The sequence below is a fragment of the Mustelus asterias genome, chromosome 1 (assembly GCF_964213995.1).
Source record: "Mustelus asterias chromosome 1, sMusAst1.hap1.1, whole genome shotgun sequence".
In the NCBI taxonomy this organism is placed as follows: domain Eukaryota; kingdom Metazoa; phylum Chordata; class Chondrichthyes; order Carcharhiniformes; family Triakidae; genus Mustelus; species Mustelus asterias.
In genome coordinates, this window is record NC_135801.1 from 83,907,477 (window position 1) to 83,923,026 (window position 15,550).

At 43.9% G+C, this 15,550-nt stretch overlaps 1 protein-coding gene across 2 annotated transcripts in view; it reads left to right on the forward strand.

Moving 5' to 3' along the window:
* Nucleotides 1-15,550, forward strand: part of shroom3 (shroom family member 3) — a 412,360-nt gene that overhangs the window by 373,813 nt on the left and 22,997 nt on the right. For both annotated transcript variants that reach the window (XM_078214308.1, XM_078214316.1), the window contains 2 exons: nucleotides 3,376-3,507; nucleotides 9,649-12,985. In XM_078214308.1, the coding sequence (XP_078070434.1) occupies nucleotides 3,376-3,507; nucleotides 9,649-12,985 (3,469 nt within the window). The remainder of the gene's footprint in view (nucleotides 1-3,375; nucleotides 3,508-9,648; nucleotides 12,986-15,550) is intronic.

Consider the following 15,550-nt stretch of genomic DNA (forward strand, 5'->3'; position numbering starts at 1 on the left):
GAAAAACGGAGGCTGAGGGGAGACCTGATAGAGGTCTACAAAATTATGAGAGGCATAGACAAAGTGGATAGTCAGAGGCATTTTCCCAGGGTGGAAGTGCCAATTACAAAAGGGCACAGGTTCAAGGTGAGAAGGGAAAATTTTAAGGGAGATGTGCAGGGGAAGTTTTTCACGCAGAGAGCGGTGGGTGCCTGGAATGCACTGCCAGGTGGAAAGCAGGCACATTAGCAACATTGAAGAATAGGGAGGGAATAAAGGAATACAGTCCGAGTAAGGACAGAAGGATTGTTTTTAGTTTAGTTAGGGCATCATGATGGGCACAGGCTTGGAGGGCCGAAGGGCCTGTTCCTGTGCTGTGCTTTTCTTTATTCTTTGTACCAATCTGTCTATAAAGTATTTCTAATGCAAGTATTTTCTGTCTTGTGTTTCCAGTAAAATTCTATTGATTGTGTCTGTGACATAAATGGACTTCCAGAAAGGTCAAGTTGTATTTACATTTGTGTGTCAAAAAATAGTGAGAGTTTGGAAATTACTCGATCTATTTATTTTTAATTAAAACCTTAGGGAAGGACTAAAGGCAGTGGGCACAATCTTACCGGCCGTTCATGCCATGCTCCCACTGCGATGTCGGAGAATTTGATGCCCAACCAAATCTCCGTTCACTGCAGCAGGATGGGAAAATCCCACCAGCGTGAACGGTGGTAAGATTCCGGCCAGAGTGAAGTTTGACCAGCAGCCAGAGTAGGAAGGAACATTTTAGATCTCACTCCTTTCCATTTCTTCAAATCTCTTATTACTTTCAAAACCAGTTTTTCTGATGATGTTTTTGGTCCCAACTCATAACCGCTCCCTAGTAAAAGTGCAAAACTGAGGATGCTGGAAATCTGAAATAAAAACAGAAAATACTGGATAAACTCAGCAGTCCTGGCAGAATCTGTGAAGAAAGAAACAGACTTAATCTTCCAAGACCATATAACCCTTCTGCAGACTGTTCTGTAAATGACTCAAAATATTAACTGTTTCTCTCTCCACAGATGCTGCTGAGTTTATCCAGCATTTTCTGTCTTTATTCCTTTACCCCACCCTGCGGCATGGTGGCACAGTGGTTAACAGTGCTGCTTCAGGGACCCGGGCTCAATTCTGGCCTTGGGTGACTGTGTAGAATTCTCCCCATGTCTGCAGGTTTCCTCCGGGTGCTCTGGTTTCCTCCCACACACCAAAGGTGTGGAGGTTAGTTGGATTGACCATGGTTTTTTAAAAAATGCCCTTTAGTATCCCAAGATGTGTAGGTTAGATGGATTAGCCATGGTAAATGTGTAGGATTCTGGGGATAGGGCGGGGAAGAGGGTCTGGATAAGAGACTGTGTCAGAGAGTCGGTGTAGACTTGATGGGCTAAATGGCCTCTTCTGCACTGTAGGGATTCTATGATTCTATGCAACGTGTTATATAAAGAATGTTGCCCTGAATGAAACCTGCACATCTAAACTGGTGCACTCTTTGAGATGGATAAATCGTGCATTGATGCAAACGCAAGGGAGCACAAATTGTATTACAGTTGAAACACACACTTTTGAAACTAAGTTATTTGTTTTTGGTCCAGAGATAAGCTAGAGAGAGGAGCCAGACCTCCTCCTGCTGGTTGTTATCCAGTGACGCTTGCTAGAAAGATGTTGGATCAGCCATGATCTTATTGAATGGCGGAGCAGGCTTGAGGGGCTAGATGGCCTACTCCTGCTCCTATTTCTTATGTTCTTATGGATGGAGAGAGGATCAAATGTGGCTACAATACCCACGATGAACAAATAACATTGTCAGTTTGGAGTAGAAATCCATGCTATGTGTTAGTGCAAATTGGGCATTATCACATCAGCAGCCCCATTTCATTGTCCTTGTAACAGGCGACCAAAGCAATACTGTCTGTTTTGATCCCTGTGTCTTCAGTGGCCACTTTGGTTAGATACTGAGTTACATTGACACAAAAGCAATTCCAGCTTTTAAATAAAGCAGTCCATGGCTTCAACTCAGTGCTCCTGGCTTTCATCTTACCTAAAAGTCAATTTCTGTAGTAGATCAAAAGGATTTCCACTTTATCACAGTTGCCTATCTGAATTATCAAACAATAAATTTAAATTATTGCTTCAGAATACTTTGCTCAGTTTGGCATTGAACCTCAAAGTTCAATCATTCTTCCTTTCACTTTTAATACATTGGAAGAAAGAATCATTAAAGTTGTCTTGCCAAATTTAATTTTCTTTAGAAACTCAAGTGAAAGCTGCAAATGATGATTTATTTTGCTTTGATATTAATTATGTATTAGCTTTTTCATTTTTCATTATTGGTTTGATCCAGTCTGCTGTTCTCCTTCCAAAAATAATCTGGTGGGAGACCAAGCTGGCTGCTGGTGTGGTGTTTATTGCAATAGTTCACTAATCATAGGGAGCTTTGAAGTCCCAGTGCATGTTTTGATGTGATTGATCAAGCAAGGGACCATCCTGAGAATGTTTTCACTCGCTTTGGGTTTTACTTACATCACAAATGTTGTTCGCCATTATGAACGTTCTTGTTTTTTAAATAATTGCAAGCATATGTGGCAGAATGACTTCAGTCCAGATTCGAGCAGGATCAGGCAAGGCATCGTGCCTCTGAATTGTTGCTTTTCTCAGCACTGTTTTCTGCCCTGTTCTTGCCGTGAGAGTAGACCATGACTGGAAGTGTCATCTCTGGTGGGAAAAGCAGTGAGAATTCTGCTGGGTAGGTTGGCGTGATCCAGATCACCATTCAGCCACGCTTAGACAATTTTTTGGAGTTTGGGGAACTTGTTGCCGCAAAGAGATGTGCAGGACCAAAAGACGGCGGCAAGACTGGCTCCTCCGAGATCGGGGCATAGTTTTTAAAGGGCACTGCCCAGCCATGTCCCTGACCACCTGAGGGCTACACTGGCCTCCGAGCACCTTCAGTGTGGAGACCAATAGTGATTCCCGCCAGCTTCCCGTTGTGCCAGTGGGTTGGTGAATACCGGGAGCCAGGTGAATCTGGCTAAAACCCGGAAATGCATATTTAAATACAGATTTAAATATGCTAACCTAGTTTATACCCTCACTAGGCATGAACCAGATTACATCACCGTGGGCAGGGTTGGGATTCTCCCCGGAGCAAATCACATTTGGCCCGTTTTGCACGATTCTGTGTCCATAATGTGATATGCACCTGGACGCATGGGCCGGAGAATCGCCCCCATAGAGTGAAAGTGAACCCGGAAATGGTTCACTGGACAGAACAAACTAACAAGTAAAACTGTGTTGATCAGACTTGCTCTTTATTTGTTACTATTACTCTGTAACTAAATCGATATTTTGTTTTGTTTCTGTCCACAGGCGGACTGAACCCACAGCCCGACCTCACTCCTGGCATTCTACGAAGTTAGTGGAAACCCAACCAGATTCAAGCATGATGCAAATATCTCAGGGCACGATTAGCACTCCTTGGCACCAAACCTACCACTCTAGGTTAGTAAGGGTCTCGTTTATTCCTATGGCAACAAGAGAATCTGCTATTTTCTTCTATGCTATGAAACGATTTGGACCAAGAAAAGAGTTACCTTCGAAGCGGATTTAATCCTGTTTCACTTGCAGTAATGAGGTGGCAGTTTTAATAGCAGACTTTTTACAATCTGTGCTTGTTAGTTATTGCTATTCCTTCAACCTCTTGCGCACATTCACTGTTAATCTTCATTGATGTTTTCAAGTTGAAGATTTAGAGAATCTTAAAATACTGGTTGTGAAATCTGTAAAAAGATATATATTACAGTTAATGCCTTGTCCTCAGTGTTGGCATAAGAGAGAGTCCTACAACCACATGTTTTTTATTTAGGTGCATCACTTTCATCTTCTCCCCACCCCAGATATGCTTACTCTCGGGCTGGATAATAAAAATAGCTATGTTAATAATCATCAAAGAGATCTAAAACTCCTTGCCTATAAATTAGGTACACGTGCTTTAATTGGTAGATGTGCTGCCTTGGCTTCACATCACTAGGGTTAAATCAGTTGGCCAGCACAGCTGGGGGAGCAGGTGCTTTGGGTGTTGGAATGGAACCTTAATGCCTGATCTTTGCAGTGGAATTTGTTCAGTTACATTGATTTGCTAAATCTAGTTGTGCTGATGTATTTAATTTGTATATGTATGTCCCATTTCTTTGCTGCAAGTAACATTTTTAAATATTATGAACAGTGTGAACTCCTTCCTCTTAAATTTGTGGAGGAGACATTTTGTATTTCAATTGACGCCTCCCTCAGATTTTTCACACCACCTCTCCTCATTTCCTCCTTCCTGTAACATTTTTCGACATTAACCTATCACAGCAGATACAGTAGAAAATTAGCTATGTTTATTTTAAATGGGAGGACCGTCTGAATTTTGGATTTTTGCAAGATGTGTATGGGGAAAATCTATTTTTTTATTAAATTGGTGTGTTGCAGAGACAAAAGTTGCGGTTCAAATGTATGAAATATTCTTAATCTTTACAAGTGAGATCAATTTGAATTATGTTATTGCATACTTTATATTTAGAATAGATAAAAAGACATCTTGATGGCATTGAAATGGGAGATTTCTTGTCAATACCATACCAAAGTCTGTGATGCATGATCTGGAAACGTGCACAGTGACTGGTGACATTGCTATCTTGCACTTAACAGTGGAGAAATGTTGACTGGTACCTAAGTGAGGATATGACAGATGACCCTTGGCGTCATGTTGGCCGTGAGGGTTGCATTTCTGTTTGATTTTCTTACAGAAAATAAATGTCTCTGCCGCTGTGTTGAAATTAGGTTTCTGCTAACTGTTCCCTTTGGATTGACTCAACACTGTTTTAAGAGATTAGATAAATACTTAACATTGTCGCTATTGTTCTATTGCATGTTTTGACTAACATTTGCACCCATATATACTGCCAAGTTCCTTTGTGTGCTTTGTGTTATAACGTCTTCTTGTTGTCCTAGTGGGTTTGTTTAATTTGTAACAGTCATGGGTGCAAACTAATTGTATAATCATGGGAACAATCAAACATTATCTGGATTCGGGTTCTATATCAGTGGAGGACCAAGAAATAAAGGGAGGTTAGGATTTCTTTCATTTTCGGATTGGCAAATAAACACTTGAAAATGAAAACAATGAGCATATAAACAGATTGAAAACAATCTACTTCTCTTGTGAAATGTATATGCAAGTTGGTTTCTCAAGTCACTCTATCCAATTTAATATTTTCTTGGAGCAAAATTTAAACCCTGTTTTGAAAAGTATGGGATATCTTTCTGCATTGGCTGGGGCCGCCACTGTGATAGCAAGGTCTTTCTTGGTGGCCTTTTCCATGAGAGCCTCTGGGTTAAGTCAGACAAAAATCATACCTGGATCCTGCTCCTAATCGCGCTCCAGTGGCCTTTCTGGGAAACGTGTGACTTTTCAGTGAAGGCTAGTGTTGGGTTGGTCACAATGTTGGAATGTTTCACATGGGTTAATAAATGGCCAGTGCTCATGGTTGGGACTCCTGCATTACCTTTTGAGCAAGATAGTGAGTGGATAGTTGCTGTAGCCTGAGAAGCTGTGACTTAAATCATTGCCTTGAAACTGCAGGATAGGGGGAGTAATAGGTGCTCATGCACTACAGTCATTGGCTTCAGCATGACTGCACTGTTGTCATTATCTATAGTCTAAAAATGTTAAAAGGATCCAAGAGAGTAGATATGGAGACACTAATTTCTCTGGTGGAAGCATCAAGAACCAGGGAACTGAATAGCAATAGAGCCTGCTTCCTTCAGAAGTAGAAATCTGGAACTCCCCTCCCCAAAAATAAAACTGTGGTGCCTGGGTCAATTAAAGCTTTCAACACGAGGATAGATAGATTTTGGTTAAGAGTATCAAAGGATAGGAGGCAGTGGCAGGGAGATGCTAAAAGGTGCTATGTAAATGCAAATGGTTACTGTTGTTGAACCAAAACCTGCTTTAATGCAGCAGCAAATGCCCTCAGTTATCTTATTTATCCATCATCAACTGACGTCAAATTCATAAGCAGATTTCAGTTGCTTCACCTTGAGGTGGGGTCAGCTCCAGTGCCGACCCCAAAAGTACACTGCTTTGTTCCTCAGCCAAGGAGGCTGAGAGTTGACATTATGTTGAGTAACCACAGGGACGACTCCTGTTGCCTGGGCACATCCAGCCTACACAGAAAAGTGATCTTGGGTAACATTAGGTTTCTAATTGCACAGTGCTACGCCTGGAATCTTTCCGCCTCTCCATTCACTGTGGAATCAAATAAAGTGAGCACTTTTATTCCACACTGTATGGAGACTTTGAAACATTGGAGTATTTACGCAGATCTTTGAAGTTTGTGTTGGAACAACAAGGGACAGTTCAGTCCAAGTAATTTGCCCCACCATTTACATCCTTCTCTGGACTGCGTAGATGTGACATGTTCGGCATCTGCTGAATCTATTCCCGATTTAAGTTGCCATTATGCCTCACAACTAGCATAGGGAAGAAATTGCAGGTGCGGTAATGAAAAAAACAGCATCTGTTCACCATGAGAGCAACACAGAAAATGCCCTGCGGTACTTTACTGAGGTGGGAAATTATTAAAAAGTGAATAAAACAACAAATGAACAAAACAATGGACAGGTTTTTTTATGATGGTTGCAGATGCAGAGAGATTTACAGAGTGATTTGCAGAGAGTAGGACCGAGGCAGCAAAAGACTGTCGTCACTGAGAGAGAAGAGCACAAAGGGCAAAGGATTTAATGGTGTAGCAGGGGTTCTGAAACTAGAGAGCTTACAAAGATGGTACACAAAGAACAAAGAACAGTACAGCACAGGAAACAGGCCCTTCGGCCCTCCAAGCCTGTGCCGCTCCTTGGTCCAACTAGACCAATCGTTTGTATCCCTCCATTCCCAGGCTGCTCATGTGACTATCCAGGTAAGTCTTAAACGATGTCAGCGTGCCTGCCTCCACCACCCTACTTGGCAGCGCATTCCAGGCCCCCACCACCCTCTGTGTAAAAAACATCCCTCTAATATCTGAGTTATACTTCGCCCCTCTCACCTTGAGCCCGTGACCCCTCGTGAACGTCACTTCTGATCTTGGAAAAAGCTTCCCACCGTTCACCCTATCTATCCCCTTCATAATCTTGTACACCTCTATTAGATCTCCCCTCATTCTCCGTCTTTCCAGGGAGAACAACCCCAGTTTACCCAATCTCTCCTCATAGCTAAGACCCTCCATACCAGGCAACATCCTGGTAAACCTTCTCTGCACTCTCTCTAACGCCTCCACGTCCTTCTGGTAGTGCGGCGACCAGAACTGGACGCAGTACTCCAAATGTGGCCTAACCAGCGTTCTATACAGCTGCATCATCAGACTCCAGCTTTTATACTCTATACCCCATCCTATAAAGGCAAGCATACCATATGCCTTCTTCACCACCTTCTCCACCTGTGTTGCCACCTTTAAGGATTTGTGGACTTGCACACCTAGGTCCCTCTGTGTTTCTATACTCCTGATGACTCTGCCATTTATTGTATAACTCCTCCCTACATTATTTCTTCCAAAATGCATCACTTCGCATTTATCCGGATTAAACTCCATCTGCCACCTCTCCGCCCAATTTTCCAGCCTATCTATATCCTGCTGTATTGCCCGACAATGCTCTTCGCTATCCGCAAGTCCAGCCATCTTCGTGTCATCCGCAAACTTGCTGATTACGCCAGTTACACCTTCTTCCAAATCATTTATATATATCACAAATAGCAGAGGCCCCAGTACAGAGCCCTGCGGAACACCACTGGTCACAGCCCTCCAGCCGGAAAAAGACCCTTCGACCACTACCCTCTGTCTCCTATGGCCAAGCCAGTTCTCCACCCATCTAGCCACTTCTCCTTGTATCCCATGAGCCTTAACCTTCTTAACCAACCTGCCATGTGGGACTTTGTCAAATGCCTTACTGAAATCCATATAGACGACATCCACGGCCCTTCCTTCATCAATCATTTCTGTCACTTCCTCAAAAAACTCCACCAAATTTGTGGACTGAGGTGACAGAGAGATTGTAAGTCAGATTCATTGAGAATAGGAAATGCATGGAATGGGGAGGGGAAGGGGAAACTGAACTGCTTGAGAAGTATTTGGAGAGAGAGGAGGGTGAATGAAGGGAATCAAGGATAGTAGCAGATTTGCTATATATGCCCTGTATACATGAGAAATCAAGATGAAATATTGCCACAGGTAAAGCAAAACTAGAGGATGTGAATAATTAACTAGGAGGCACAAGTGCAATTCCATCCTCACTTTAAAGTCATACGTTAATATTTCCAATATAAATTTCTATGTATGCGCTTGTATTGAAACTGCTGATGTAAAAAGTCACATTGCAATTCCACACTGCCAGTGACAGGATTGCAGCATCCCCACTAGTTGGGGGGTATAATTGCAACCTAATGGCTTTACTTTGGCAGTGTCCATTATAAATATATGCATAGAAATTTATAACGGAAGATGTTGAAAGGAGTGCAGCATAAGGTGCCAGACACGATACACATGCATAGAAAAAAAAGGTACAAGCGTCACTCGCTGTGTTTCGATTGTTGGAGCCATTTGACACTGGATGTTAGGGACACCCATCAATGTCTTTAAAAATTCTTTAAACAAAAAACCCAGTTTATGTAAATGGAAACAGGTAAAAGTATATTCTGTCTTAATACTTAACTCTGTTGAGATGATGTCTACTGGTGGAAATCTCTCGCTCCTGGACATACAAACCTCAATATTCAAATGTTTTCAGCCTTGAACGTGTATCAGTTTTTCAGTTTGCTACACCTTCTTCGTAGCAACTATGATAACCATGGTCTCTGATATCTAAAGAACTATAGGGATGTCCTTTCATTTATTTTTCACTTTTCATAGCCCTTCACTTCTTTTTAACTTATCTCTAAAGACAAGCAAATTGATTAGGTCATTACTGAACATGAGTGAAGAATGTGCTTTTTCCATCAGAATACCGAGTGTAACAGAGACATTCTCCCAGGAATTCTGTTGGCATTTATAGGAAGTGTGCTTATTACCAAAACATTTACTTGACTCTAGGATCCATTCTTGCCTCTGGGTCAGTAGGTTTAGGGTACAAGCTCTGTCCCAGCCAGTCCTGGCCACTGAAGGGATCGAGCTCCAAATTATGTTTGATTTCAGGAAGGGTATCAGTGTGGTGTTCCCCCTCCCACCAACCATGAGTGGAATATGAGATTACTAAAATCATTTTGCCTCAGAGCCTAGCCAGCCAGCTAGTACAATCAGCATACCAGAAGGTAATCTGGAGTTAACACGCAAATAAACAACATTTTTTTATAGTGCCGTGAAAGTTAATATTGGTGTTTAAAGTCCTGATATAACTAATCAGAATAACATTGATGTTTGTATTTGAAGGTACATGAATATTATAGCTTCCATTTGGCCACACACTACTGTTTATTTCTGGCTTAAGCTTTTATTTTATGTATTGAATTACTGCACACAACAGGGTAGTTTCTGGGCATTCAAATGTTATTTTTTCTTTGTTTGAATCAGTGCCAATCTGTGGTAAAATACTTTTCTTTTACCTCACCAGTTCTTCTACCAGTGACCTCTCTGGCTATGATCACGGGTATCTAAGAAGGAGTCCTGATCAGTACAGTTCAAGGGGTAGCATGGAAAGCCTGGACCACACCAACCCTCCTTACCACCCCTGCAACCTCTCATCTGCCAAATCCACCAACAGCATAGATCAGCTCCCCCACCATCATAGCAAAAGGGACTCCGCCTACAGCTCCTTCTCTACAAATTCCAGTATTCCCGAATACCCAGCTCCAACCTTCCGCACTGAACGTTCTTATTCCATGGAAAACATGCCTTCCAGGAACAGTCTACACGAAGGAATTAGACAAGCTGACATAAAGTATGTAAAGACAGTCTATGACTCTCACAGCGGAATCTCTGAGGAACATGAAGTTAGCTGCCCCTCGACGATTAAGAGCTCCAATAGCCGAGCCCAATCCGATCCCCGGAGCTATAACAAGTCCTACAGTGGCAACAGGCACAGTATTGGACCAGTGTGGAATAACCCAAGTAGGAGCTCTTATGAGACAGATAATAAAGCACCTCCTCCTCCTCCAACCCGCAGTGACAGTTTCATGGCAATTAGAAGTCATGAGAAACCTACCTCCTGGTCAAGTCTGGATGGACAGGCCAAGCCTGTTCGACCTCAGCCAAAGGGAGCGTGGCCTCACCATATCAGCACGGGTTCTGGTGGACAAACCCATCCACTGAAGCCTGTATTTATAGAAGGACAACTCAACACAGTGCTGGAGAAGAGCCCTGAAAGTAGCCCAGCTATTCAGCCTAAGCACAGTTACACTCACGCACCACAACCAGGTCAAGCAATGCTACCAACTGGAATTTATCCAGTGCCTCAGCCTGAACCGCGGTACGCCCAGGCACCAACCAACAACACTCACTGTTTGCATCAAAACAGCAATAACGGGTTACTCTACCCTGCTCTAAGTAGAGAAAATGCACACAGCGCTCAAAATTCAAATGAAAGGACTAAATGTGCTCCGTGCAATGTAGAAGAAAGCAAAAACCAAAGCATCATCAATAAGTCTGCCCTGTATCAATCCAATGTTGCACATCTTGATTCTAACAATGAATATGAGAAGGTGTCAGGTCATCCAGAGGGGCAGTGTGGTCATTACAAAGTACATGTCTTCTCTGATTCAGAATGTCCTCCTGACACTGCTCCAGTGATTCCTGATGTTGGACCACTGCCTTGTCACAGTTCTCCAGCCAGTGCCGGCACAAGCGATGCACAATATCCTTGTAGAAATATCGAGCCTCCACAAACACAGCAAAGAAGGAAAAGCAACGAGAAAGTCCCGCCCAGACAGAGAGCCGAGAGCTGGCAAGGAAAAGGCCAAGTGGATGGAGAGTCTTACCAGAGGAAAATTGAACGGGAAAATCATCCGTCTCGGACGCAGGATGAGAACCGAGACAGACAAAGCTCTCCTCTCTGGCATAACCCGCCAGAAAGCAAAATGGTCCATCGTAGGCAGCAAAGTTTGGATGCAAAAATGTTACAGCAGTGGGAAAGTTATAATGACAGCCGGTTAGCTCCAAAATGGGGTCCAGACTGCAAAGAGCAGGTCCCTGACCACTGGAGTAACTACGAGAGGCAACTGTGTCCTAAACGCTACAGTGACATAATCACCACCGTTCAACCCAAATACGAGGAGCAGAATCAGTGCCAGGAGCAGCAAAGCAGGTTTGATTTCAGCAGGTCACGGTACAGTACCAGTAGCACCCAAAGTTCCCAGAGCGGTCAGTTTGCAAAACCAGAAGTGGCAAAACGTTCCTCTGTGCTTGAGACTGTCAATAAGATTGAGCAACGTGAACATGAGAGCGAGAGAGTCCCAAATAGCCGAGGATTTCTCTACGGCCCAGACTCCGGTAGGTTAAGCCAGTCTTCCAGTGCAAGAAGTTCCATTAACTGCATGGATGATGTGAGGAGCCGATGCAGTGCCACAGAAAGTCAACCAGTGAGGCAGCCATCAACTTCACTGAACAACCTAATAACTGCAGATAAGACCCCGATCCTGCATCATTTGACCTGCGAGAGCAGGGATATCGGGAATAAAATGGAGGAAGTGCGGCGTCAGGATGAAGAGCTGCAGTTTCTTGCTAAATCTGCCCCGAGGAGTAACCGTATTTCACTTCCCATCACAAACAAGGGAGCCCAGCTCAGCAAGAGCAAAAGTTCTATCCAGCTGATGGATAAAGGTGACAAGAACACGCTCTGGGAAGACGATGTTTCGGGTTCTCCCCCCGATAATGCATTTAACCGGGCTTACAGAAACAGCCTGAAAGATGCTCAAAGCAAGGTGCTGAGGGCCACTTCTTTCCGGCGGAAAGATCTGGACTTAACCTCTCCGTTTATGATCAAACAGAAGACTCCCGACAGGCCAGCCTCGGCCCACGTTGGGTCAGTGTCTCAGGCAAAGCTCTTGCACATACCAAAGGAAAGGCATTGCGTCACGCCGACAGAAGTGAGGAATCTGACGCCCGAATTCAGCAGCAAAGAGCTTCATAGCAGTCACCATGTTGCCCGTATCGGAAACAGGAAGCGCCTGACAGCAGAGCAGAAGAAGCGATCGTACTCCGAGCCTGAGAAAATAAATGAGTTGGGAGTGTCGGACAGCGAAACCTCATTTGCCGGTCAGCAGAAAAAAGATCGGACCTTTACATTCCCCGAAGCCACAGAGCTGAGGTCCGTGGCAGACAGGCGGAGGCTTTTCGAAAGAGACGCAAGGACCTTGTCAACAGTGAACCTCTCCAAGCCCGAACTGAAACAGATCCAGCAGAACGCCCTTGCTGATTACATTCACCGGAAAACTGGCAAAAGGCCCGTGGTGCAGGAAACTGGGGTGGTTAAGGAGCGGTCGCAAAGTGTTTATCTGCAGCCGAGCCGGTCCGATGATCAGAGCCTTTCCTCCTGTTCCAGTATGAGCTCGCTGCTCGATCAGAGCATCTATGGCCGCCAGCCTGTTGAACGATTGCCCGAAGGAGCTCGTGTTTCCTCGACGCTCCCTCCTGGACTATCTGGCAGCTTTGATTTCTACGGCAGTGCACATCAGGCCGGTGGCGGAGCCTCACTGAGCCGGCACAGAATGAACATGGAGCGCACATACGGCTCGGAGTTAACGCTGAATAAAATAGCTCCTCAAGATCCAGTCCGATACTACAACCAGTCCCGTCAGAATCAGTATCACCCACAGCCGCCATTTGATAGGCACTCGTCAGCAAGGAATTCTGGCAAGTTTGCATCTGCTGACAACCTGCTTGAACGATCTGAAAACCCAGTGGCTGTCCATGTCCGGTCAAGATCATCACCCTCAACTGAAATGATCTCAGAGGTAGGTGTAAAGTTAAATGACATTTGAGTCAAAGGGGCAGTGTTGAAGAATACAAAGAACATTGTCAATGTCCGCATTCAATGTCCCACATTCAGTTAGTTCAACCAAGCCATGATGGAAGCCATCATATTATTGTTCTTCTGACAGCCCTGTAGTAAATGCAACATCTGCTGTGGTGTTGGCCGGAAAGGTAAGGAAGCTACCAGCTTTCACCCCCCGAGTGTTGCTGAAGAGACAGAAATTATTGCCAGAAATCCAAAATAAAAATTGAAAATGCTGGAAACACTCAGCATCTGTTGGAAAGGGCACAGAGCTATCATTTCAGGTCAATGACCTTTCATCAGAACTCTGATAAAAGGTCACAGACCTTCAAAGTTAACTCTACTTCTCTCTCTGCAGACGCTGCTAGGCCTGCTGAGTATTTCCAGCATTTTCTGTTTTTATTTCAGCTGAAGAGATGTTGGGGGGTTAGCTGTTATTGCGCTCAAAGTTCCTGGGTTCCGTAAAGTCAAATTTCGCCAGGGTCTTCCTCATCTGACCATAATCCAATGGCCCTGCAGGATACATGCATTTGTGGGCGTCAACTGAAGGTGTGCTTTGGTTTGGCTTATCCATGAGGCCCACTCAGGTAATGAAGCCACCAGCATTCACTGTCATAGATCAGACGTTGACAGTTGACTGGGAAGCACAAGTCTTCACCTTAAGAAGAAAGGAGAAAACTAGGAATTATGGGGAGGTGATGGCCTAGTGGTATTACCCCCAGACTATTCCCTAAGTTAATTTGAGTTTGTTTATTTGTTTGGTGTTGAAAGAGATACCCCCAGACTATTAATCCAGAAACTCAGCGAATGTTCTGAGAACCTGGGTTTGAATCCCGCCGTGGCAGATGGTGGAATTTGAATTCAATAAAATAAAATCTGGAATTAAGAATCTACTGATGACCATGAAACATTGTCGATTGTCAGATGAACCCATCTGGTTCACTAATGTCTCCTTCAGGGAAGGAAATCTGCCATCCTTATCTAGTCTGGCCTACCAGTGACTCCAGAGCCACAGCAATGTGGTTGACTCTCAACTGCCCTCCAAGGGAACTAGGGATGGGCAATAAATGCTGGTCAGCCAGCGACGCCCATGTGAATAAACACCCAATGTGAATTTTAAAAATTGAATAAATAGCTCTTATAACTCGACCTGCCATACAGCTGAGAAATCAGTACTCAGTATCGTGTATGTAAATGGTGCAAAGAACAGTACAGCACAGGAACAGGCCCTTCGGCCTTCCAAACCTGATACGGAGTCCGTATCGTTCCATTCCCGTCCTATTCATGTATTCATCTAGTTGCCCCCTAAATGCCGCTATCGTACCTGATGGCTTCGTAGTGGGGTAAGATATTTTTGTAAAATACTGAGACCTGACGTGTAAATTGATTAACAGCTTCACTTTAGTAGAGTATTTTCTCTGTTCTACCTTTGTTGTATTTTCCCAATGATATCCCCTTGTAAAGATGAGAAGAAATTATAAATCTCTGGATGGCATTGAAATTGGAGTTATTCACAAGTTAGAGTCATGAGATCCTATAGTGTAGAGAGGCCATTCTGCCTGACATGCCTGTGCTGGGTCCTTGAAGGCACTGACAGATGTAGTGTTCCAGACCTTTAACGATCTCTGTTTGAAGGAATTTCTCCTCATTTCCCCACTAGATCTTTTACCAATTGTTTTAAGTTCACAGTCTCTGAATACTGACCCAGTTGCCAGAGGAAACAGTTTCTGTTCTATTTGAAGCTCATCACGATCTTAAATACCTCTATTAGGCTTCCCCGTAACCTTCTCTGCCCCAAGGAATACTGTCCCAACTTCATTATAACGCAAGTTCCTCACCCTAATATCATCCTGGTTAAACCCTCCCCACCACCGCCCTCGCCCAGGCCTTGACAGCCGCCTTAAATTGCGGTGCCCAGAATTCTACACAATGTTCCAGCTGATGCCTGGCCAGAAATTTGTGAGTTTAACGTGACTTCCCATTTTTACATTCAATGCTCCTGTTTACAAAACCAAGCATTCATCTGTTGTCTCTGCCGCCTTCAAGGATTTGTGACCAAGTATTCCCAGGTCTCTTTGCTCTTGTGTGCCCACCTCTTAAAATAATACCATTTAATTATACTGCCTCTCCAAAAGTCTATCACTTCAAACTAAACTAAGTTGCATCTGCCACATGTCTGTCCATTTTATCAGTCTGTCTGCATCCTCCCAAAGTAGTCGACTGGTGCTCTCCATTTATCAGGCGGCCAAGTTTTGTGTCGACTGCAAACTTCAACACCGTACTCCGAGAATGAGAAATCAGCACTGATTATTGCAGAATCTGTTAGGGAGCAATCTGACAGAGCATGTGGGCACAGTCACCAGTTGTCATCTAAGACTGCTCCAAGATATCAAAAAAAGTGATGATTTTTTGTCTCGGGTCATGGGAACTATTCTGTGTTTGACAGCTTCTAAAATAATCAAAAGAGAGTTTGCCAGGACTCCAGCTAAATCTCTAGTTAGAATACCAGACTATTAGCTGTCAG